The following is a 26,863-nucleotide window of genomic DNA, read 5'->3' as shown; positions in this document are numbered from 1 at the left end:
GTGCCTGTAATTCCCAAGTAGTTTATGGCTGGTTTTCAGTAGGGGAGGGTGAGAAAGTCCACTCAGCTGTGTATCTAGTAGGAGATTTGCACAGATTATTCTGTCTCTCTCATCCAGTTAAAACACAGACTCTGTCAAACTCAGGGAAAATCATTTATCTTCTCTCTGCTTCACTTCACTATTTACAAAATGCAGACTGTAGTTCCCCATCCCAGAAATATTTTTGTAAGCATTGAGATTATGCAGTGATTTACACTACACATAAATGCCTAGGACAGATGGCTAGGGAAGCATGTCATGATCCGCTAGATCATTTCTTGGAGTATCTCAAGACTTCATATCCAGCGTGTCACAAGAGCAGACTTTGGGTTGTTTCCACCTGCATTAAATCTTTTAGCTCTGCCAGCATTCAAATCCTCACTGTCTGTGCATGAGTCTTTGTACTTCAGAGCCTGAGGATAAAAAAGGAGAGGTGGCCTTGGGGTGATATCCATGGGCCGCAAGCTCAGGAAATCTGAATTCCCTTCTCAGCTCTGTTGCAGCATTCTTTCAAAAAAATATTCAAAGCATAAAAGACTTACACTGGCTTAACACTTTTAAGGGAACTAAATTAACCAGGTATTAAAAACCCCTGTTACACAGATCCTAATGTCAGTCTTGTTGAAGAGAGATTTAGAAGATTATTAACTTTTTAAAAGATCAAGCCAAGCTAATGTAACATACCTGTTACAAAGCAGATGGGCTATGGAAGACTGCTAAAATGAGCAATTACCATTTTCAATGTGACAGCAGGACAAATAATAGGGGGGTTAACTTCCCAGTAATTAAGGTTGTGTCTGCCTATGATCTCTGTGCCTTGCTATTTGGTGCAGACAGGTGTTATCTTTTTACAAAGTAAAAGAAGAGTCAGTTGGTACTGCAGTGACCATAATCACCAGGCAAAAAGATGAGTAAGAGTTAGTTACCACCACATAAAGTTTCCAAGAGATAGGTTGAATAGGAATTCATTATGCCAGGATGAATTTTTATTTATTTGTCTAGACCCTAAAGTACAGGTTATTCATTCAGGGTAGATCATTGCTTTTACTGAAAATTTGCATTAGCTGAGGATCTTTCTTCAGTACATCCTTTGGACATATATTTTGCAGTTTATGAATGTACTTAAGTGTACACTGGCTATTTTTTTCTTTCTATTTCATAAAATCTACATTACCTTTTTATAACATTTTAAATATTAAATAAACACCAGTAAAGACATGCCGTACAAATTGATTGCCTGATTTTTTTAACTTCCATTCCTTTTTCCTTTCGATACAGTCAGAAAGAAATGTATAAGTTAATATATACCAGGTACGACATAGATTAATAATGATGCTATCGCTATCTAGACAACCAAATTAGGTGAAGTAGTGTGTCCGTGCAAAAAATAAGTTATTTTTTCCCATATTTTAGTACTGCTACAATGTTTTACCTTTCTTGAAGGTGTTTTAATACAAAAATTGTATTTGTAAGAACTGGCAATCAAGAAGATAAATTGTAAAGAATTAAATTTGTGGTAGGGTCTTCCATCCACTGAACCATAAGCTAATATAATAATTAATTTATGGGCCAACTACTAGATACACAGAGTTACATAGAAGTTCCCCCCATGGGCAGACTAGCTGATACCTGTTCACAAGGCCTTAAAATAAGTTGGTTTTTTTTTAAAAAGCCTCCTGTGACCACAAACAAGAGGACACTGGACCAATGGGCCACTGTGGTGACCCAGTGAATGCCAGTCTCCTGTTTGTTAATGAAGGCAGGGAGATAATACCAAGAATTAATTCATACATTAAATTAATGTTAACGTTCTTCAGTAAAACAAGCAACTTCTGATTATTCAGAGATAGTGTGCTTCAAAAGCTACAAAAAGAGACAGTAGAATGCTTTGATTAGGCCATACAACTAGCGTTCCTGATGTGTAATTAGCACAAGGTGACTGCTTTAGGGGGGTACCAGTTAACTGTTCTTCCTTAAATGCAGTTTCCAGTATTGTCATTACTTCAGATTGAAGCTGAAAGCCAATTAGGCATTTGACTTCCACTGCAAGTCACTTCTATTTGTGCTTTCCAGGATCTCATGAAACCTTTGGGCAATCCCTATGCAATCACATACCATGAAATAGTATAACGAAGCTGTTACGGAAGGTCCCCACTCATATGCCCTCACTGTCAGTATAAGAAAAGGCTTTGCATTGGTCTGGGCTGTTACAGCCAGGTCTCTAGGTTCTGGTTTCCTAGCATGCGCTTAGCACTTGCATCTACTGCAAAGCAATGTTTTGTATTTACAGACCCTTAAAAAAAAGAAAGTATAAGCAAGAAATCGAGAGCAGTGATTATTAAAGACTTAAGCTTCAACCTAGAGTTGTACAATGATCCTTCTCCCCTTATTCATAATGGTTTCAGTGTTTTGCAGATAGCCCAGAAATAAGCACACTAAGCATTTGGGCAACATCTTAAGCTCTGTTGAAGGTATCAGGAGGCCAAGGTAGTTGCCGACAGTGTGTTGAGTAGGAGCCAAGCCACCACAGTACGAGTTAGACCAATGTGGGGGCATGGCTGTGAGCAGGGACGGAGCAAGAGGAAGAGCTTATCTTTGCCTCCTGAACTGACAAATATTTGACGTGACATCTATGTTATACATTTGTAATGTCACAGTTGGGAGCTTGTCAGTGCTTGTCCTGAGACCTCAAAAAAACTCAATGCACTCTACTTGAAAGCTGAATTAACCTCCTCAGAGTTTTGTGAGGGTGAAGGAAACCCAGTGGGGTTCCTCACCCCTCTCTCCCCCCACAACCTCAGCTCCAAGCTACACAGTGCTCAGTAAGGCTCTGCAGGGCTAATGGGAGCAATGGGAAGGGTGTTGGAGGCAAATGCAGGTGCTGCAAAGGCACCAAAAGTCTTTCCCATGGCTGACAAGGAGGGTGACAACACACAGCTCATGAAGAACGTGGTCTGCAAGTCATAGCTGAAGTAATTTTGAAGACGAAGACCCACATGCTCTGCTGTCTTGGAGCATCCTGGTTATTAACTCCTCTATGAAGTGAATGTGAAACACTCATTTTGGTTGCATAGCAATTTGTGCTATCATGGCACGAATGTAAATCAATACACACAGCTCAAGGCAAAGACTATCACGGTCTAATGCTCAAAGCCACCTGAAGATAGAAGTGAGCTGGTGATGTTAACTACAAGAAGCGTTTTATGTTTTCAAAAATTGCAGACTTTTACAAAGACAATACCTGAGAAGTTTAAGGCTGAGGAGTGGTGTTGCAACCTTAAGTTTCTTAACATATTCTCCTAAGAACTATTTTTAGGAGCAGATTGGAGCACAAGAGTATTTTATGGATTAAATAGGAAGAAGAATCATGGAATGTGACTGGCTTTGCTGACTTTCCACCTGAAAAATATTGAAGAATTTTTTGGTGTTATTTCCATTGCTATTTCATTTCTTGGCCCTTTGGAATCAGTATATCATAATGTACACACCAAATCCAAATCTGAAGATCTTCCTCCCATATTTGCATCTAATCAGGAACAAAAGTGATATTTTTATTGTAAACTTGATATTTTAAATACTTTAATAATGTGTGCATCATTCCTACTACCTAGTTTGTATCTTAACCTTTCTATGAGCTCTCATCTGGTTTCTATATCCAATGCGTGTGTACATTGAGTGCAGCTGCCTGGGGGTTGTAATATTGCTGAAGAAGCTATTTAAACTCCCAATTATCCCAACACAGAAAACCCTAACTTGTGGGATTACCATGCTCTAAACAATTAATAGATTGCATTACCTGGACTTCACATTTTACTGAATGCTGCAAGACAGTATTACAGCACAGTTCAGCTTCAGAGCAGCTAGCTCTGCAGGAATATAGCTGTTTTGTTTACATGTGTTATTGCCTGAATAATTGTAGTGAAAGTAGAGAAAAGTATCAGCAGCACAGGTCTTTATATACATGGAGAGAAGTATGCAGGAAAAGTTTGAAATTTGTGGCTTATGGGGCAAATGCTTTCACAGCTCATTTCCTTGGTAAATCTGCCCCTGTTTAATTTTAAAGTCAACTGTGACGAGCCTATATTTCAGCAGAGCAAGAATCCTTGACATGGTTAATGGTTTAGTGAATAGATTTTAGCAGTCATTGCAAATGTAAACCTCCCTTTTACTCTTATCCTTCTCCCTTCCCTCCCCTGAGTCATAACTTTCAGGGAAATTGTTTTTGCATAATGGCATCCTCAGGGAAAAGGTGTCAGAAGATAAAGAGAAGATTTGGCAAAGTTACAATCTAAGAGATATGCAGAGGATCTCAAGGAGATTCAGTCTGCAGCACTGCCAGAGAGATAGTGCGGTAAATGCTTCACTGATTACTGACTCATATGAGCCAGTGGGGAATCAGACTTGTTTTTCTCACTTTTCTCATTGGTAATATGAAGTCCTCAGCCAGGGCCTTAGTTACATGGTAGGAGGGATGCTAGAACTATGGAGGCAGACCTGGGGCACAGGCAACCTCCCAAAGGTAGGGAGGTCCAATTAAGCCTTTGCATGTGGCACGAGTTAAAGATAAACTATGCACAAGCCAGAGATAGGTTTGGTGAGGACCCGAGAGCCTCAGCCACCTGCAGCGCTGAGCTTGTGCTGGGTATTTGGGAGAGTCTGTCATGCTGCATGTACTGCACATGTAGGGCTGGGACTTGGCATTATGAAGACACATCTACACATCTAGACTTGCACGTGTATGTGTCAGCAGGGTGTTTAAGGCTCCCTCATAGTCAGTGAAGTCACTGACACCTGAGTAATTCTGCTCATATAGGCTTCAGCACTGTTGCCTAGGCATAAGGCATTTAAGATGCTCACACCTGACACATCAGCCCAAGGTGGACAGGATGACACAGGAGGTGTGGTTGGGACATGGGTGGTGGGAGAAATGCTGGAGCATCTGAAACAACACTAGATACCTGTGTTATATCCAATTACTCAGGCTTCTGTTAGCTGGTGTACTGAAAAAAACCCAAATTCATTGAATACACTGGGGCTCCTTTGCCTGGCAGGGGAGGTTGGACACCCAGCACACATATCGCTATCTACATTTAGGACTCAGCCCCAAAGTGAAGCCACCTCCCTCCCTCCCTCCTGCCCAGGTCTTCATTAGCAGAGGCCTAGTTCCTCCTTTGGGTCAAAAGAGAAATGCTGAGATCATCTGCCCATCCAAAAGGATGCAAATTTGATGTCTGAGAGCAAGAAGTTGGTTAGCATTATCCTTGCAATTGTGGGAACCATCTGACTGCATCAGCCTGCAGCCCAGTACTGTGCACTGAAACCAAAATGAAATGCATGTTACATGGGACCACAGTGCTTCCTTCAAGACTCTGGTTGTAAAGATAATAATGACAAATCCTCAGTAGTTTAATAGTAGTCTAAGGATAGTAATTATCTGTGCCTTGGATGGTTTTCTTTTCTTTCAGTTGGAAGGCATATTTTAGTCTCATGCTATTGCTGATTTATCATGGTTCAATACAAGCACACAGAAAAAAATAATGAACTTCTAAGTACAATGAGAAAAAAAAAAAGATTTACTAAAACCAGCATGAGATAGAGACAGGCTCTTTAATTAGGTGAACTGCAGGTGAGTGAAAAGTGCCTTTTTCTAAAAAGGAATTACTGAATGCAAAAAAAATTACAGGAGGAAAATAATCCATTGTTTTTTTACCTTTTTCTAAAACTACAACTTTTAGATTAAGTAAGAATTTCATAGAATCATGGAAAGGTTTGGGTTGGAAGGGACCTTAAAGATCATCTAGTTCCACCCCCCCTGCCATGGGCAGGGACACCTTCCACTAGACCAGGTTGCTCAAAGCCCCATCCAACCTGGCCTTGGACCCTTCCAGGGATGGGCCAGCCACAACCTCTCTGGGCAACCTGTTCCAGTGCCTCACCACCCTCACAGTGAAGAACTGCTTCCTACTACCTAATCTAAATCTACCCTCTTTCAGTTTAAAACTATTACCCCTTGTCCTATCTCTACACACCCTTGCAAACAGTCCCTCTCTGGCTTTCTTGTAGGCCCCCTTTAGGTACAGGAAGGCTGCTATAAGGTCTCCTCAGAGCCTTCTCTTCTCCAGGCTGAACAACCCCAACTCTCTCAGCCTTTCCTCATAGGAGAGGTGCTCCAGCCCTCTGATCATTTTTGTGGCCCTCCTCTGGACTTGCTCCAACAGGTCCATGTCTTTCTTATGTTGGAGGCCCCACAGCTGAACACAGTACTCCAGGTGGGGTCTCACAAGAGCAGAGCAGAGGGGCAGAATCACCTCCCTCAACCTGCTGGTCACACTTCTCTTGATGTAGCCCAGGATACCGTTGGCTTTCTGGGCTGCAGGCACACATTGCCAGGTCATGTCCAGCTTTTCATCCACCAGTACCCCCAAGCCCTTCTCCGCAGGGCTGCTCTCAATCAACTCATCACCCAGCCTGTATTTGTGCTTGGGATTGCCCCAACCCAGGTGCAGGACCTTGCACTTGGCCTTATTGAACTTCATGAGGTTCGCACAGGCCCATCTCTCACGCCTGTCAAGGTCCCTCTGGATGGCATCCCTTCCCTCCAGCGTGTTAAGCACACCATACAGCTTGGTGTCATCTGGGAAACTTGCTGAGGCTGCACTCAATCTCACTGCCCATGTTGCCCACAAAGATGTTAAACAGCGCCGGTCCCAACACCAACCCCTGAGGAACTCTGCTTATCACTGCCCTCTGCTTGGACATCGAGCCATTGACCACAAGTCTTTGAGTGCAACCATCCAGCCAATTCCTTACCCACCGAGTGGTCCATCCATCAAATCCATGTCTCTCCAATTTAGAGACAAGGATGTCCTGAAGGACAGTGTCAAATGCCTTGCACAAGTCCAGGTAGATGACATCAGTTTCCCTTCCCTTGTCCACTAACGCTGTAACCCTGTCGTAGAAGGCCATCAAATTTGTCAGGCATGATTTGTCCTTAGTGAAGCCATGTTGGCTGTCACCGGTCACCTCCTTATTTTCCATGTGCCTGAGCATAGTTTCCAGGAGGATCTGCTCCATGATCTGGCCAGGCATAGATGTGAGACTGACTGGCCTATAATTCCCCGGGTCTTCCTTTTTCTCCCCTTTTTAAAAAAAGGAGATGTTATGTTTTCCCTTTTCCAGTCAGTGGGAACTTCCCTGGACTGCCACATCTTCTCAAATATGATGGATTTCAGGCACATGGTGCAGCACTGACATCAGAAAGGTGTGTTTGCTACTATCTAAGAGATGTAATTGCAGCTATTGGCTTTAACTCTCAGACTTTTCAAGACAATAGCTACAGAAATCAGTTTGGAAATGAAGTACAGAGAAAAAGGCAAGATACTGGTCAGAATGAGCTGATTATAGTTTAGTATTTCATGACTGAACAAAACAAGTTCCCTGAGAATGACTTACACAGTCCTGATGCTAACAGATCCTCTGGTCAGACAGACAAGCTGCAAAGAGAGTTGCTTGGAAATTTTCCATGTGAATGATTATTTACAATGGGAAATTCAGCTTTCTGCAGAAAAAAAATGAGAATTGCTCACACTGGGAAAATCAAATGGTAATGAGTAGTTTCAATTGCATTGACCTAAATGGAGCTGACCTAGAATGTTTCATTTCAGTTCAATCCTTCAGAAGATAACATTGGTTTCCTAGCAGTGAGCTCATTGCTTAATGATAGGTGTAGTTTGAGGGCCTGGTCCCTTCCAGAATCTGAGTTTCCCAGAGAACCACAGCAGCTTTGGTATCTCTATCAACATGTGCATTTCCAAGGAGTTTAATTAGCCAAGATAAACATTTTATTTTGTGTAACAATAAATAATTTAATCTCAGTTTAAAAAAAAAAAAAAATTGGGGGACAAAACCAGAAGTTGAAACATTATCATCTTCTATGGGGTGAAAACTCAGAAATTTGTTCCTTGTGGCAAGAGACCCACCATGATGTTGCCTCTCATCTCCTTGTTGAGGTTGGTATCATTCAGACTCTGTTAAAAAATCATAGCTCTGCAGCCCTTGTGCAGTTGTCTACAGATTTTAGCATGCACTTTTAATAGTATTATTAAGACCCTTTTAGCAACACAGAGACTGTTATAGCTGGGTTGACTGAGGTGGCTAGCCAGCTGTGTTGTCATTGCATCCCTGTGAATCATTGCCTAATGCAAAGGACTAGGGTGGGGTTTTTTCAGATGAGTTGTCAGTCAGCCAAAAAACTTTTATTCTCTCCTGCAGTCCTGCCACACGCAGAGCAGTAAGTGATGATTCTGAAGTTATCACTTGGCCTGGAGCTAAGCACAAGCAAACTAGGCAATTATTTAGCACAGCTAAACGTGGGACGTTAAAACAGCTGTGACCCCACTGCCCATGTCAGAGCCCAGAAAGCCAAGCTGGCTGCTGCCTTTGAAAGGCCAGAGGGTGCACAGTCCAGCTAGCCCTGGGGTTGAAGAGCAGCAGTGTCCTTGGGGCAGTGGGAAGTTTGGTTCCCCAGGGGCCAGCCCCAGGAGCTCTGTCCCACTTTTGCCCCTTCCTCCTCTCCCTTTTCTGTGGCAAGAGGCCAATGTGGTGTCCCAACACCACATCCTACTGATGGCAAAAGGCAGTTTTGCCTCCACTGATAGGAAACCTTGAACAAACCTGAACAAAAAGGTCTTTGCTGTTGCAAAGGAGCTGTGAAGCAGAATATTCTTAAAATGGAAGTGCACACATAAGACTCCTGTGCACAACACCCTCTGTAGTGTTAAAGCACTTATGTCATTTTGCTGACCTGAAGTAGGTTGGTATGCAGGCTTTCTTGTTGCAAAGAGCTTACAGCTTTTTGGCTAAGATTGTCCATGGATGACTATTCAGTTGCCCTTGCACAGTCTAAGTAACTCTTAATTTCTTTCAGTCACAAATTATATGCTTCTACTTAACAATAGGAGATACCAGCCTCAAACTTCTGTCCTAGTTTCAGCTGGGATAGAGTTAACTGTCTTCCTAGTAGCTGGTACGGTGCTATGTTTTGAGTTCAGTATGAGAAGAATGTTGATAACACTGATGTTTTCAGTTGCTGCTAGTAGTGTTTAGACTAATGTCAAGGATTTTTCAGCTTCTCATGCCCAGCCAGCGAGAAAGCTGGAGGGGCACAAGAAGTTGGCACAGGACACAGCCAGGGCACCTGACCCAAACTGGCCAACAGGGTATTCCATACCATATGACGTCCCATCTAGTATAGGAACTGGGAAGTGGGGGCGGGGAATCGCCGCTGGGGGGACTAGCTGGGTGCCGGTCGGCAGGTGGTGAGCAATTGCACTGTGCATCATTTGTACATTCCAATCCTTTCATTATTGCTGTTGTCATTTTATTAGTGTTATCATTATCATTATCCGTTTCTTCTTTTCTGTTCTATTAAACTGTTCTTATCTCAACCCGTGGGTTTTGCTTCTTTTTCCCGATTTTCTCCCCCATCCCACTGGGTGGGGGGGGGAGTGAGTGAGCGGCTGCGTGGTGCTTAGTTGCTGGCTGGGGTTAAACCACGACAACTTCCCTCCCTAAAACCAAATTTAGCAGAGAGACATGAAGATGGGACCCAAAAAAAGAGTTGGTTCAAGCCTCTGAAATAAATCCATCTCAGATATCAGAATCAAGAGAGACCTGAAGAAGGAAGTGTTATCCTTCTCCAGCTATGATAGTCATGGCAATGAATTTCCTAAATTAAGTTAGTTCATAAAGTCTTTCCTATAGTATTGGATTCTTCAATATAATAACTGCTTTAGATGCTAGAGTCTATACTTCTTATATAATTAATTCCTGTACTGAAGAGATGTCATTGCCTCTTCTTGTGGTCCAGGGAAAATATGCAGATCTTCTGCTGGTACCTCTGACTAGAGGTACCTTTTGTGCCAGAGAATGGTATGTGTCAGGTCAATGGATGGGGCTGTGGATCAGTGGATTCACACCAGTGGATGGGTGGAATAGCTTTAACCTTCCCTCCTCCCTGGCTGGCCCCAGCCCACAGCTGACTGTGGTGGGCAGAACAAGAGTGTGATCACAGCTGCTTTGCACGCCTACACTTTGGGCCACTGCCAGAAGTATCACAAATAGGCACTTTTGCCACAGTATATTGAAGTGAATTTGCTTATGTTTCTGTCACTGAGCAACAGGTGCAATCAACTTGGCAGTGATCAGGACTGCTCAGTGGAATATTTGTAATAGTCCTTTAAAAATAGCTCATGTTATTAGGTAGAGAACATTTTAGACAGAGTCAGACATGTAAAAGGACTGCATTTGGTAGTCAGAAAGCAAACTGAGGGCAGAAGTTTAAAAAACAGTCCTGCTGACATGATGTGAATGCATTTGGCTGCACCCTATGCTTCGGATGCTTATCATGAGTGGAGTGCTGGCTCCTGGACGCGAGTCATCCAGCAAATATTGCAAATAACATGTTCAGCATTGCCAGATGATAGGTCTAAGCAGAAGCATCTTTGGCATACATACCCACTGAAATCATGAAGAGGTGCCCACTATAAACCTGAGTATTGAGTTGCAGAAAGAGCCCTCTGGTGTGCACCTCACTCCTGTAGTATTAAATATATGCCAAACTTCTTTAATTGTTTCTGTAGCATACTGCAGGGAGCTCAAAACTGTTGGTATACGGAAAAAGAATTTCTAGGTTTGTTCACAACTGTGTTTGAAGCAGCATGTTATTATTTCTGAGAGACTGAAATAATCAGTGACACAAAATTATAGTTTCCCTGCCTAGAACAGCATCCCCTTAAAACAGGATGCCAAAAGCAGTGTAGCCTCAGAGGGTATTTATAATAGAGAAGGAAATACTATGAGTATGCTAGACTGAAATCCATGCTCTTTGTGTCATTTCTATGTTCTGTCACAGACTTCCTGAAAGCTGCTGCACAAATCACTTCGGACAATAATTTTCTCATTATTCAGGTGCCCAATTCTAACTGAAAATGAATTCAGCACCTAAATACTTTTCCATTTTCACTCGTAGTCCATTTGCAGCTGTGTCACTCCTGTCAATAGGACTAACAGCGATATTCTGATGACAGCGACGCTGAGAGCCCCCGAGCCACTCCCTTACTATGTCGCTACCACACTGCTGAGGATACTGCAGAAGGACAAGGACCAGAATGGATTTTAATATGAAATTTGAAAAGAGAGCATGAATTTGATGGGCTAATGATGTGAAACACTGTTTTAAACACAGTTATCAAGCTGTACATTAAGAAATGCAGACTTGTCTTCTACAAAGACAAGGCATTAAGGCAGATGATGTGAAGGGGCAGAAAATGCAGGGACGATGAACAAGGAGTAAGCATCATAACAGCAAACTCCTGTCATTCAACATCATCACATTCTGTCACTGCTTTTTGACTCAGGCAATTTTCCAGCTTTCAGGGTTTCAGTTTGCATTCAAGGAGCGAACATCTGGACTGTTCCAAAAATGACTGCTGAACTGCAGAAGTGGTTGGTCAGACACATTTGGTCATTGATGCCATAGTGATCTGTGGTGAACAGCCTTAAGGAGTCAACAGACACTTTTTCCCATCACATAGTTTGTTGACCTAAGAGTTAAGTTTCTCAGCTTCAACACCAATTCTTACAGACTATGAATTTCATTATACCTGCCACCAAGGTCATTGGAAAAATCAGATGCAAGACTCATTTGCAACCATTCAACCTGGCCTGTTCAAATGCAGATAAGCTCACCTTCAGTTAATAAAAGTTGTGGGAATATCTCATTTACATCATCAATTAAAAGTGTTCAGAAGTTTTTATAGCCCTGAGTATGCAAGTTTGTGACAACCCAGGATCCTGCAATTTCTATCTGTTTCTCTCCATCATGACATAAAAGCCAGATGTATGAAAGTTAGCATTGGTGAAAGTGACTTTAAGATAACACTGTGTCATCATTTTATTAAAAGGTCAATTAAAAAAAATCCCATTAAATTAAAAAGATTAGTGAAAAAATCCTAAGTGCAATCAGCCATTCAATATTCACCCCTCAGCAAGATTCCAAAAGGACATTCATGCTTTTAAGTTTCTTTAATAATCAGTTTCTTCTCCTCCTTGGAAGAAAGTCAATATGCTAACTTTCAGAATTGAGCTGTAGGTCAAATGTTTTTTTCTTTTGACTATTAAAGCCTCAGAGAGAAAATATTGCTTAAGAGAAAATATCACTTCAGAGTGGATCAAGATGAAATCTGTTTGAAGTGAAGAGTTTTGAATTGTATAGAATACTTGCATACAGTTATGTATTTATGTAATGTTGGCATGGGAATATGGCAATACAGCTATACTTTTCACATCACTAATTTTGCTGAAGTTAGTACTGGTGTGAAATGGTTTTGTATGGCCAGAAGATCTTAGAAATTATGTGTGCTGATGGGCTATGTCTGGTTTTATCCTCCTGCTGTACTCTCTCCCACAGAGCACTATTGCACAGTGAGGATTGCAAACAGGAGAAAGTTACTGGGTTTTCCCTCATTTAGCATGGAGGGACAAGCTCTCTTGAGCCATGCTGTCCAGCATGACAGCCACAGAAGAGGAGTACAGGCAGAAAGTTGGGGAAAAATCCAATTTCTGGTGTTTAGATGGATTTCTGCCAGCACTGGGACCAAACGTGTAAAGCCTGAGGAGCAGGGACTCTGCACCATGATGCACAAAGGCTGGGTGAGGAACTTCAGAGAGGGTTGTCAGTGAGTGGGAAGGTGATCGGACAGGGAGGCTGCACCTGCAGCCAGCTTCAGAAGGGCTGCAGCACAGCTACAGCCTTCAGCTTAGAACAACCGTTCCTAAGGCAGCAGAGCAAGGCCAGCAAGGGCCAGGCACTCACACCTCCTGCTACAGCCCAGGCAGGGAGCCTTCATATCCCAGTCAGGCTAATCTTTGAGTTCTACTATTTACCAATGCAACAAAAAATATTACTACACTCACTAACCTTCTATTCTCTTATCTTTCCAGCAATCTTGACACAGAAGAGCTCTGCGGTAAGTTTCTTTTTGGGCAAGAACATAATCTATGCCTGCAGCAGCCCTGTGCAAGTGAACATACTATGTGATATGATTTTTTTATGTTTAATCTTTGTAGCTCAAACAGAAAATAATTTTCATTGAAAGAACTCCTGAGAAAATGCAGATGGCTCAATCTTTTCAGACTCTGTCATCCATTACATGCAGAAATGACTTCAAAAATATTTTTGCCTAATCAATACTTCACATTCTCTGAGCTTCAAGATCTGTTCTGATGTAAAGATAGATAGATAACTTTTATCTTATTTCCCTTTCATGTGAGATATTTTTTCTAGTTAGTTGATCACTTTGAAGTATGAGTGCTTTGGCAATTTTGAAACAGATTATCACATTAGTACCCCACTAGAGGAAAATTCATTACTTTCCTCCAACTTGAGACAGTGAGAACAGCATTTTGACAAGTTCTATCATCCTTCATCACAAAAAATTCCCACAAGGCTTAGAATTTGGCCCAGTTACCCCTTTCTGTACCCCATCCTGGGCTGTGAGTCATTTCCCAAAACCCTGTTTGCTCTCCAGCTGATCTTACAGCACCTGATGTAGGAGTGCTGCTTACAGCAAAAACAGTTCACAGAAAATTTCTGCAAGTCCTCCTACAAAACGTCAAAAAAACAGTTATACTTGTCAAAAACAGCCTATTTCTGAGGGAAAGATGGTAGTCTGATAAATTTTCTAATGGTCAACGATGTTGAAAACCTATACAAGCTGAAAATACTGTCATGTTGCATGACAGCTCATTTACTCACCCACAAGGTAACTCTACCCATGGCCAGGAACCCACTGAGAAGCACCTCAGCCTGTGGCTTATAAATATATGACATGAGACTCAGCTGAAGTGAATTGGGCTGTGACGACTTCTGCTGGTTGAGCATCTGGCCAAAATGATATAAAAATGGCCCAGGAAGACAGGTGGTTTTGTTCTACAAGGGATTTACTGCTGGTGGTGTTGTATTGGAGGCTTATAGGTTTGCTCAGTACCTGACCCTACTAGCCACCTCAGGCTAGCAAGAGGGCTGAGGGGGGTGTCAGCCCAGCACTGGTTCTGTTTACTGTCTGTTTTGATTGAATATGGGCTGCTTTAGCTGCCTTTTAAATTTTTCATAGGTTGCCACTACAGTGTTTCTCTTCTGTGAATCTGGTACTGAGTTTACTCAACACATGTTTAAGCTAGGGATTATACACCTCTTTCTGAGTTATCTCAGTTCTCCTCAGAAATGAAGCTTCATTTCTGGGATACTAATTGACAATACGTTTTCATTCTAAATCATTTCATTCAACCTCTCAGCAATACCAGGTTATGTCATAGTGTTCCTGAAACTTTATGCTTTCATGACTCCCCTGAGAAGCTCATGCTGACCTCTTAAGAGCCTCAAAATATCGCTATTTATAATTTCAGAAAGCTTCTATCTAATCTTGTTCTTGTTGTTTGCCATTTAGACTTTGTTTTTCATGCTCTTCCAGGTGATTGGATGTCTAAATGCCTTGTCTAACACAGTCTCTAGCTTTAACATAATTTTCTTTCTTTCTTTTTCACACTTATTCCTTCCTGGGCCTCCCTTTATTGTATTTTGCTGCATTGACCAAATGGGAACTTTGGTCATGATTCCCCAGGTTTGCCTCCTTCTCTTGCTGTAATCCCTCTGAGTTATGCTCCCTGATTTCATATAAGCTCTTTCTGTTAAAATGTCCTTTGCTTTGAGCAGCTACGCAAGGGCATCCTGCAACCTATGTTATTTCCATAATTTTTGTTAAAAGTATTTTGCATGCATCATATTCATTGAAAATATATTCACAGTACCTGGGACTAGAAGCTTATCTGGCCAACTCATGGTCTCTCCGTTTCTCAGAGAGAAACAACTGGTCTCAGCTGACCCTGACTCACAACAGCCCCCATTTGATCTTATCTCCTCTAAGGGTTTTACCAGAATTATTCATTTTTGTATCAATATAATTAGATTTAGTACATACACATGTATTTCCTGCTAGTAATTGTAAAGCAGACTGTTAGACTGAAAATCCAGTTTAGAAAGAAAATGTAGATATTTTGAAAATAGGTCTGTTTCAGCTCTCAAACTGATATTTTAAATTTTTGTCAATTTGGCAATGCATTTATTGGAAGAAAATGTTTTGAAACACTGATTTTGGTACTCCAGGAATCATTTTTGAGGGGGAAATAATATAAAACTTAAAAATAAAATCATCCTTTTCACTGTAACTCTTGTTCATTTTATATATTTAGATAGTTAATAATACCATAACCGAGTTCAGACTTGATAAAATTGATATTTAATGAAATATTGATTTTTCAGGTCATTAATGGGTGACGTGGGTTTTCTTCTTTTAGAATATTTTTCGCAGCACTTAGGAGAGTATGAAAATGTTCTATCTGTCTTGGAAGACTTAAACATAACCATACTGAAGGCAATGGACAAAACAAAGAAAGTAAGTAAAAATGTGACAATTTCTTTACATTATATTTTATTTGAACATGTATCCAGTATTTTTCTTATCTAGATAGAGTTACTAATTCATATTTAAGTTCTTCCACATACACATGTTTGTAGCAGAAGTCCAGTAGGAAAAGGCATGTCAAAATGGTTGAGTATCAAAGATGTAAAGCTCTGTCTGCAAAGTATTACAGTTTGGATATAACCAAAATTGTCTTTGCGAATAATCTGAAGAACGTTCTTCATATTGTCGTACTAAGAGAGGGTTCCATGTCCTATTGTCGTGGTTTAACCCCAGCCAGCAACTAAGCACCACGCAGCTGCTCACTCACTCCCCCCCGCCCCACCCGGTGGGATGGGGGAGAGAATCGGGAAAAGAAGTAAAACTCGTGGGTTGAGATAAGAACAGTTTAATAGAACAGAAAAGAAGAAACTACTAATGATAATGATAACACTAATAAAATGACAACAGCAATAATAAAAGGATTGGAATGTACAAATGATGCACAGTGCAATTGCTCACCACCCTCTGACTGACACCCAGTTGGTCCACGAGCGGCGATCCCCTGCTCCCACTCCCCCAGTTCCTATACTAGATGGGACGTCCCATGGTATGGAATACCCCTCTGGCCAGTTTGGGTCAGCTGCCCTGGCTGTGTCCCCTCCCAACTTCTTGTGCCCCTCCAGCTTTCTTGCTGGCTGGGCATGAGAAGCTGAAAAATCCTTGACTTTAGACTAAACGTTACTTAGCAACAACTGAAAACATCAGTGTTATCAACATTTTTCGTATACTGAGCTCAAAACATAGCACCGTACCAGCTACTAGGAAGACAATTAACTCTATCCCAGCTGAAACCAGGACACCCATGCCAAATGTGGGTAAGTATTATCAGCATATCAGTATTTGGAAATAGTCTGAATTTGAAAAAAAAAAAAATCCAAATTTTTGAAGTAGAAAACATGTTAGTAAAAGATGCTAATGACTTAAACTACATTAATGACTACCATTAAATTAGGTAGGCAAGAGTCATCTGGAGACATACTAGGGAGTTGTATTTATGTTATTGTTAAATGTAGATTCCAGGATAGTTTAAAGAGATTAAAAAGGGCTGGAATATCTCTCCCCATGTTCCCTGAAGCTGAACCCCAGTACTCTCATGATTATAAAACCATCCCATAGGCAGCAGCTGTGCATCCAAACTACTTAGTCCCAAAATATAACTGGCCAGTGTAAATCACTTGAAAGTATTTCTGATAGTAACAACAGAAGACACAGAAATTTGGGTTGAGTGAAACCTCCCGACCAAGAACAAGATTTCATTTCCATTTCAGGCGTTTTAAGCAAAAACAGCGCTCAGAGTCTGCAAAGAGGAGGTGTTAGGGCTGTTGCCCACCCGTGCAGCGAGGGGATGTTCACCTGGGAGGGAGGAGACGTTTCCCAGGAGGAGAAGCTGGGTTTCTCCATCCATCTGTCTGGCGGGGGATGTAGCCGTGCTGCAGGACGTGCGAGGCGGCTGAGCCACTTGGCACTCAATTCATTATGGTCATGCCTGCTCGTTTGTTCAGACCTGCTCGTTCATACCACATCCTAGCTAGATGTCTGATCAAAAGTGCATCAAGACTTTGGGTAATAGGCTCCTTTTCCCTGGCTGAACAGTTAAATATTCTGTGCAAGGTGGAACAGCTTCAAAAGGTGAGGGAAAGCATAAACCAGGGAAGGAAGTGAACCTAGACCCTCCATACCCTGCCCCAGACCCACACCATGAGATTATTCACTGGAAGGCGAGCCATCAAGAACAGAAATTTCAGCCAAATGTACTCAGTGAGATCCCATGGAGGGAAAAACCTTTTTTTTCAGTCAATCAATGGAGAGATCAATGGGGAGAAAGCTGTGCTGCTTTAGCGAAGCTGTTATCTTTGGCATTTGGGTGTTTGCAAGAGTGCAGTACTCGTACATTTTACATGAACTGCCAAAAATAAAAACCTGAAAGTGTAGCTTATTTATTTAGTGCTTGAGCCAGTAAGCTGAATGCCTCTCCATTCATGCTGTGCATCTTCCACTCCTAATGAAGTGAATGTGCGCTGACTCACTGCCTCATTGAGCTGGACACTAAAAAGCAACAGATCAGTTCATTCTAGCTATGCACAATTTGAAGAAAAAAAAAAAATTAGCCCTGTGTTTAAACTACTGCTAAAGGGCAGGATGTCATCTGATAACTACTGGAAGTAAATAGAACACAGCATTTAAGAATTACCTCAGAAGTTAATTACAAGGAGGAGTCCCAGTAGACTAATCAGAGTTGTAAGAAGTAAGCATTGGCCTGACTAGAAAAATGGATAAGAAAATCCAGACTGTTAATAAGTGTTTCATTTTTCTGCTTGAAGGACCCATCTAAAGAATAACCAAATGACAATTTCTTTGAATTTTGTTTTCCTGACTGAAGATTCAAGCTTAATGGGTTTTCTCTCTTTCAGGAATATTCCAACTGACTATTCATTAGTGGTGGCTGAACTAGAGCAAGGCTAACACTAGGAAGAACACTTCTAATTCCAATTAGTAGAAACAGTGTGTGAACACGGTCGAACAAAAAATGTGTCCTCAAATATTCTAAAGTAGAGCTTTCTGCCAAGGATATGCCCAGGAACTACAGCTTTGTACAGAAATTAAATTCTCAATTCAAAATTGGGATTATTCACAACAGGAACTCAGTTCTCAGGAAACAGATAGGTTATGTGACTTGAGTACCTGATAAATCATTGGAGTGCAAATATTAAAATTTCCATCTTAAATAGCCCAAGTTTTTATTGAAGTTTATGGTCTAAAATCTAGAATATATCCATCTAAAACCAGAGCTGGGGGTGCAGCAAAAGCTAGTTAGGATACTGAGATAGCATGGATAAATGATGTTCACCATCGGTGACACACTAGATGTGATGTAGCTCCTAGGTCAAGTTGACTCCCCAGCTCAGAAAAGCAAGTGCTCAGAAACGTGTTATGAATGGCCATTGGCATGTATCAGAGCAAGACTTGGGTTTCCTCTCCTAGTACAAAATAAAACTTTGTCACTGCTCTGCCATTGCAGCCACATGGTCCCTTGAATAGTCACTGAGTAATAGGAGCATTTATTACTATCTTCTAAGCCATCACCTAGTTGGAAAATTCATATATAGAAAAAAAGCCCAGAATTGAAGACCTATGCTGTCAGAGCTACAAAGACATAGTGTACCTATAGTGGCTGAGTCAGTTTCCAGTGATCAGTACCAAATTTCCAAGGACCAAATTATCCTATTAAAAACCAAAAGTAAAAACTGCCGAGATTGGTCCTGAACTCTACTCTGCAGAGCATGGGGCTGGTTAGGGACCAAGTCCTCAGGGTTGCCGTGAGCTTTCCACTCCCTCTGACTTTTCGTGGATTGGAGAAGGTTCAGCACGTCTTACTATCAATCTCTGCTAAACTTTCCCAGAGTGCATGCCACTCTGGCATGAGGTGGGCAACTCATTCAGTCTTAAATATTTGGGGGAAAAAAGGAGCAACTTGGTACTTCATTTATTTTATTTATCCAGTTTAGAGTCAGATAAACAATAACCACTCCGTCCTTCCTATAGAAAATCCCTGCTTTCCTTCCAATTCAAGTTGCCCATACTCAGTAGATACTTTGCATGAGAGGCAGCTGCAAAATCAGAGCCCCAGAAAAATTGTTCAGCTTCAGTTTCCAAGGAAACCCCAGAGAAGGAAGATGTGTCAGTCTTCAGTGAAAAGCTGAACATGGATCAGCATGTCTGAAAAATCTAAAAACCTAATCTATAACCCCTCCTTATTCCAGATATAGACAGAACTAGAAATTACACACACACCCCACACCCCCACCCCCAAATGTAGAGTTTAGTAGACTTTACTTTTTGGCATATGTTAATCTAAGTTTGATAACACCAAAGTGTGTGCCATTATTTGACTCATATCCTTAAATCCAGTACCCAAGTGTGTACCAAGTAGCTTTTGCACATGTTATCTTGTTTTTTTAATTCACAATCAGTTTTGAAAATCACATGCATTAATGAATAAATACCTTGGGTTTTGTTTGCAAATATTCCCAACCTGTTCAGCCTTTAGACAGAAAGATCTCCCACCGTGACCAACTGGAGTTTGGCCTGGCTACAGACTCCTGGATTTAAATTAAGATCAACCAAATTGTCCCCATCACTCCAAATTATTTCCATGTGTAGATATTTTTAACCCAACAGATTAGCAGATAACTGACTCCTGCAAGGTAATTGCAGCATAATTTCTGTGTACTTTATTTCCCTCTGTGGTTTGAAAGAGTTGTCAGCACAGCTTTCTTGAACTGAGCTTTTCTCCAGTCTTCCAGTCCTGTGCTATCTGAAAGTGAAAATACCAAGTCATCTATGGGAGAAAACATTCCAGTGTGTTAGTAGGTTCAAGAAATTTTTAAACCAGACTTCTTTTCACTGTTCTGGGGCCAGATCCCTCCAGCCTAACCAAACTAAACAGCACCTGGGAAGACAGGAGGCCCTCGGGGCTGTAGGAGTGGTTCATGCTCCGTTGCTGGAAGGTGCTGAGCTAAAAATGCAGATAAATAGATATAGCAAAGGACATCTTTCAGCAGGGAAAAGACTGAGTTGCATTTGCAAGAAACATACTTCTAATACAAAAACCATCTTACCAGAGGATGCTAGGGGAGCTACAGTCCTTCTGTTTTGGTACTCGTCTCTTGTGTTTTATCCTTACACAAGGAAGGGAAACACATATCTGAGGATTTTTAGAGGGATTTGTGGCATTTGGTCTTTGATCATTTCTCTCATTAGGGTGGAGAGTCTGCATGAGTTGCTTATAGAGGAGTGGTGAGGACAGATTAATCATCGGTGTCAGTTGTTTTTCCTGTACCTGCCAGGTTGATATTTTCCTGATCAAAGTACAAGCTGGGATAGTTCTGTTTATCTCATTTCTTCTTCATCTTATATACAGGAAGCATTAAAAATTAAAGACTCAGCAAAACTTTACAAATGCATTGGAAGGCTTGCTGCTTTAAGCCTTTTTTTCTGACATTTTTATAACAAAACACAGAAGTATGTTTAATTAAAATATTTAATCTTAACTTTTTTATTACCCAAATAAACATACCATTTTCATCAAGCTGCATTTTTATTACATTCTGTAGCTTGCAGTCACATATAAATACAATGAAGAGAAATTTTGCAGCCCACAGCACAGATAATAAAATCTATCACTGGGTAATGATGTAGATGATAGATAAAAATAGACCAGTTTTTTTAAGGTGCTTGACATGTTGGTTCTATTGACTTGTGAGTACTGCAAATCAGAAACTTACAGACTAAAGAACATGTCTTCCTTAAGTTATTAAGCCATAAAATTATTGCTATTTGTCAGCTATTCAGTAAGAACAAGTTTTGCTCTATCATTTTTATTTCTGGTATTGCTACAGTTTATTGCAAATGCAACCTGCTGGTGGTGGTGAACTATTCTGTACTCAGTAAACTAGCAAAAGCTCATTTAATCACCCAAAATGTAATTTTCATATGAAATTAAGTTGACAATATAGAAGTATTCAGGGGCTTAAACAGGCGTCTAGTGGTATTTTAGAAAACCTGGAGTATTCAAGGGTGTCCAAGATGTCTGCACAGGCCTGACAAATAGCACACAGGACCTCTAGGAGACCGAGGGGCAGGATGAGACCCCCGGGCAGGATGAGGTCCCCTTCTGGGGCAGCAGCTGGAAACCAGGTGGGTCACTGTAGGGCACCAGACTCCAGTTTAGGTACTTGAATAGCTCTGAGGTCTCCAAAGGGTTTTTCCTGGAGGAACTGTCTCACAGAGGAAGAGCTGGTGATGGCTTACTCTGAGCCGACAGTGCCTTTTATCAAAGTCATAACACCCGTTTGAAGTTCACTTCTTTTCACCAGCTGAAGAGCAGTCCCCTCTCCTCCCACCTTCCCTTTGGCCAACAGCACAGGGTCATTTTCCAGCCCTGACGTATCCTCGTGTGTCCCCACTGGCACCGGCACCCGCACAGTGAAGGCTGGCAGCTGAGGCTTGCAGGGAAGCAGGGACCAATTCAGATGATTTTAACCCCCCTGCTCCTGAGGGCAGTTTATACTGCAGTGTTGGTGAAAGTCTAACCACAGCTGGCTGGTGGCCAAGTGACTGTGCCAGAGGGATTTCAGGATGGGCCATGCTTCCTGCTCCGTGATTTCGGTGACTGTTGGCTTGAGCCTCACCTAACCCATTAGTCTATCATGGAGCCGACAATGGTCTTAACAGAGTACCAGCTCTTAACTTGCTGGAGTAACTACTAAAATTCAGACTTTCTGCATTGGCACAACAGCGAAGTGGCGGGAATTGGAAATCACTGGGAACAACAGAGCCCGGCAGAGGTGCTTCCTCGGGAGAGTGGCACTAAGTGCCCGTGCAGTTGTTTCTTCTTCCTTGCAAATGCAGTCTGTGTAGCATTCATGGAGGCCACCCTGTGAGCTGTCTCAAAAGTAACTTAAGACCACCATACCTGTTGTAAAAGTGATCCAACCTCCATCAAAAAGAAGCTTCATATCTAAGCTCTTTCTTAGATTAAATTGGTTATATTTATTAGATCATATATTTTAATTTCAAAAGGAAATAGTGCAATAGGGGGGTTTAATTATTTTTTTTTTTAATGTAAACTGAAACTGGCTTTTATAGTTAACTGTGCTTATAAGATTAAACTTCGATCCTGTGTGTAAGAGTAGAGCTTGACCCTATATCACTTTATATCTGAAGCACAAATCCAATAACTATAATGCAACAGCAACCTCCTGGATGAACTTGGGCAGGACTTTTGTACAGCCAATAGAAAATATTTATGAACAGCAAAATGAGAAATTCAAATCTAAAGTAAAGGGAACATCAAAATAACCAAGAAGGACTGTCAGCAAATAGGAAATTGTTTAAACAAATATTGAAGATTCCCCCTTAATCTGTTCTTCTGTGTCATATTTTCATTATCCTTATTTCATTGTTTTTATTCCATTTCTCTACATCTCTCTTATTCCTCAAAAGTACAGCAAAATCTTTCTTCCATAGATGAAAGCCAGAAGGTGCTTTGGCTAGAATAGTTAATGTACACTTCTTCAAAACTGAATCAAGAGAGCGATGACCTCTGAGTGCACACTCCTCCTGTAAATACAGAGGTACAGCTCTTTTGGAGACAAAAGCACTGCAGACTTCCATGGAAGGGAATGGCAGGCAACATAGGAAATAAGGAATGGGACACTGCAATTTTTCTCCTTTTCAGACTCTGTAAAGTCTCACATTCTTTGCTTTGGAGGAACTTTCTTCCCTCCTTTGCAACTATTTTATGAAGGACACGTGTCCTGGTTTCAGCTGGGATAGAGTTAATTTTCCTCCTAGTAGCTGGTATAGTGTTATGGTTTGGGTTCAGTATGAGAAGAATGTTGGTAACACACTGACATTTTTGGTTGTTGCTAAGTAGTGTTTATATTATGTCAAGGATTTTTCAGCTTCTCATGCCCAGCCAGTGAGAAGGCTGGAGGGGCACAAGAAGCTGGGAGGGGACACAGACAGGGCAGCTGACCCAAACTGGCCGGAGGAATAATCCATACCATGTGATGTCATGCCCAGTATATAAACTGGGGGGAACGATGGCCAGGGGCTGCTGCTCAGGAATTAATTGGGCATCGGTTGGCTGGTGGTGAGCAATTGCATTGTGCATCACTTGTTTTGTATATTCTAATTCTTTTATTACTATTATTATTATTATTATTATTACCACCTTTACTATTATTTTCTTCCTTTCCTGTCCTATTCCACTGTCTTTATCTCAACCCACATGTTTTACTTTTTTTTTTTCCAATTCTCTCCCCCATCCCACTGCGTGAGGGGAGTGAGTGGGCGGCTGTGTGGTGCTTAGTTTCCAGCTGTCTGTGATAGCTGGGGACCAGACTCGGTGAACTAGCAAACACCACTTAAGCAGCAATAACCATGACTGGTTCATACCCAGCATTTAAATATGCAAAACATAAACATATTAAGTTTAGAATGGAAATGAAAGGTAATTCTTATTCAGTAGAGCAATTAAGTTCTGAAATAGAGTTCCAAGCATTTGGGGGCAAAACCCCCTAACTTCTTTCTACACGTTGCTTGCAAAAACATAGAAAGGGGAGTGCATGGTGTGCAACAGCAAGATACTGGATTCAGTGACTGACACAGCATGTCTAATTCTTTGCTCCTATGAAATCATTCATTTTTCTGCTTTGCTCAAAAAAACTCAAAGCTAAGTGAAAACAATGCAGCCTTATTATTACTGGAAAACTTCTTGAACAGTCTAAAAATAGAAGACAGTCAAAGTAAGAGAGATTATAGGAGCTGAAAGAGTAACACAGGGACATGCAATTTAGTTACTGATGGTGCATTTATAGTAATTATGTAAAGCACTGCACTCTGGAGGGTTGATACCTATTATAAACCAGAATACCTAGATTTTTTTAATTGCATATTTGAGTAATAGTAACAGTAGCAATTATGTAAATTATATCACAAAACAAAATAACTGAAAAAAAAGCTAGACAAGCATATGTCAACAATAGAGTTCCACAACTGACATTCTGTTTGAGCGAAAATGAAGTTTTAAATTGTTTTTTATTTTCTCAAAATCTGTGTTAAATTGGCTGGCATCACTTTTTGCACATGATTAGAATTTACTAACAATTACCACAGAATCTAGTCTTGTTCTCTTTGAAATTGCACTTTTTACAAATGCACCTTTTGCAGAATGAATGTAATGAATACCTGCTGCCAAAGAATAACTTAAGGCAGGTATTACTCAGTTTATCCTGGTTAATAATTTTCATGCATTGGCTTTGAATCCAGTTAATTTGTTCCTTGCATTCATCACTAACTTTTTTTCAGGTCAGCATCAGTCTAAAATACCATAGCCATCTCGCATGTTGATGTTTTAAAGTGGACAAAATATCCAGATTCCACTGAAAATTAAAAGCCAGAACAAAAATGAGTTATTCATTTTATTATTCCTTATAAAGAAATAGAAATCCTTTCAGGATTAATATTACATAAAACACTGAAGGCAGACAGATGAAGTTCAAGACATAAAGAGCAGCAGGAGTACATACTGCAGCATGCAATGATTAATACTTAATACTGTAAGCCAACTGACAAAAATACTGCAATCTAATGTATTTCTTAGCTGCACACAGTTAAGTCTTCCTGCATATTTGATTGCTTCAGGCTGTCTTTTAATGACAGTTTACTCTATTGCACTAGTTTAATTGGACATATATTGTATCTCCTTCCACTACAGTGAGTAGTGGTTTTGATTCTCATAATTATTTAGAAGACGTAAAATACCAATTAAAAGATCATAGATGAAGAAGATAGTTTCACAGAGTGAGTACTGTCTGATTGCCACATCATAAAACATCCTCTCAGAATATTTATCATCCAACTAGTCAAGTGAGGAGATTGAAGTAGACGGACGCCTGTAATCTTGAGAGCAGACAACAGACGACACTTTATTGCTAAAACACACACATACTTATAGTCACATATTCTGCAAAGTCACTGTACACGCGCACAAGCATAAAATATGATTGGTTATATCAACACTGTACACGCGCATAAACATAAGATATAATTGGTTATACTAACTCTGTACACGCGCATAAACATAGGACATAATTGGTTATACCAATTAAAACACGCGAAACTTGTCTCAGTCTAATTGGTCAAGATAAACTGCCGAATTGAGGTTCTTTGTGCCAAGTTCCCTTTATCGTGGAATGTGCACCTGTGTTCTTCTAATTGGCATCTTTCTTTTTTAGTCTTCTTGTTTATTCTGTTCAAGGTCTTCTAAAGGCCTCTGGAATGCTCTTGCGGCCGATGTTAGCTAAACATGTGTCCACAATTCCCCCTTTTTTTGTTTTTTTGTCAATTAACACAGCCTTACTTGATTCATCAATTAATTCCTAAACACATTGCAACATACAAGGCACACAAATTAAAATAAAAAAACAAAAACCAAAACCCAATACGAGATAAATCAAAACTATCTTAACTCATGATTTAAGAGCAGCTCTATTTTGCAAGGTTGTGTGTCTAATACTATATACATCTAACAGTAAATCAGATAATACTACACCAATCTGTATTCAGGGATCCCAGAATTTGTGATTCCTGGGGTGGCAATGAGGGTGAATGCCCGATCCGTGGAAACCAGGCATTCCCATCCATTGAGTCCATGACCTGCTGTACAGGGGTCTCCATCAATAAGTTCTTAAACTTTGTTGATGTCAGTGGAACCCCCTATTAAACCTGTGAAAAAGGGATTGCTTAGTGTTGCTGTACGGAGGCATAAGCAATCTTGTCTGGTCATGTCAGCCAGGGTCATCCAGATGTTTTCTTTGGCTTGCGGTGGTATCCATGACTACGTCCCTCCGAGGACTGTGAAGAAGATGGACCATCCGTACATTCTTGTGTTGTCTTGTTCCGCGAACTCAGCCCAGCAATTGGTAGGTGCCAGCTTTACGTGGGCGTCCCCACAGAGGCAACGATGGCCTTGCCGTACACCAACCTGATGCTCTTCGGAAAATTCCGGTATTTGTACATTTGTAGAGGAACGGATTTCAGCACACGTGGCCAGCGGGTGCCAAAATTCGCCTCGGTTGCAACATGGGGAGTCTATGACGCATGCGCTCGTTGGCCAGGCGCGTTGCACGAGTCATAGCCATCCTGTCTAATTGGTTCATGGGCTTTGTGATGCGGTTGTAATGCACAGAGAATCTTGACCTGTTATGTTGGCCAAGGTGACCTACAAGATCTATGAACACAATTAATTAAACACAGTAAAAGCAACATTATACCTAATAAAATACACAAGAATAAAAGAAACCCCGATTTTTAACAAAGATACAAACCAACTCCTAAGTCCCCATACCGCAGCTAAATGCTCTAAGCCGAAATGACAGCTTTCTTAATTGCGATAAAACTCTTGCAGCTCCTTCTTGCCTCTGCAGTTCTGTTACCTTGTTTATTAATTGCTCCACTGTCCAAGTTCCTCATGTCCGTTGTTTCTCTGGTGGTTCAAAGTCCATTCATACTGCAGCTGTCACGTACTCCGGTCCACTCATGTTAACTGCGGCCTACTTATGCTAACTCTAAATAATGAGGCTCAAAGAAATGTTCCCCATTTTCCATGAAATCTCCCACAATTTCCCCCTTTTTTTTTTTTTTTTTTTGCAAGCCAAGTTACAAGAAATGCTTTT

At 41.0% G+C, this 26,863-nt stretch overlaps 1 protein-coding gene across 2 annotated transcripts in view; it reads left to right on the top strand.

Annotated features, from left to right (window-relative positions):
• NECAB1 (N-terminal EF-hand calcium binding protein 1) overlaps nt 1-26,863 on the top strand; it is a 78,463-nt gene that overhangs the window by 22,009 nt on the left and 29,591 nt on the right. For both annotated transcript variants that reach the window (XM_030012500.2, XM_030012499.1), the window contains exons 4-5: nt 13,042-13,067; nt 15,454-15,551. In XM_030012500.2, the coding sequence (XP_029868360.1) occupies nt 13,042-13,067; nt 15,454-15,551 (124 nt within the window). The remainder of the gene's footprint in view (nt 1-13,041; nt 13,068-15,453; nt 15,552-26,863) is intronic.

Source organism: Aquila chrysaetos, chromosome 4 (assembly GCF_900496995.4).
Source record: "Aquila chrysaetos chrysaetos chromosome 4, bAquChr1.4, whole genome shotgun sequence".
Lineage (NCBI taxonomy): Eukaryota > Metazoa > Chordata > Aves > Accipitriformes > Accipitridae > Aquila > Aquila chrysaetos.
This window is presented reverse-complemented; position numbering and strand designations above follow the sequence as displayed.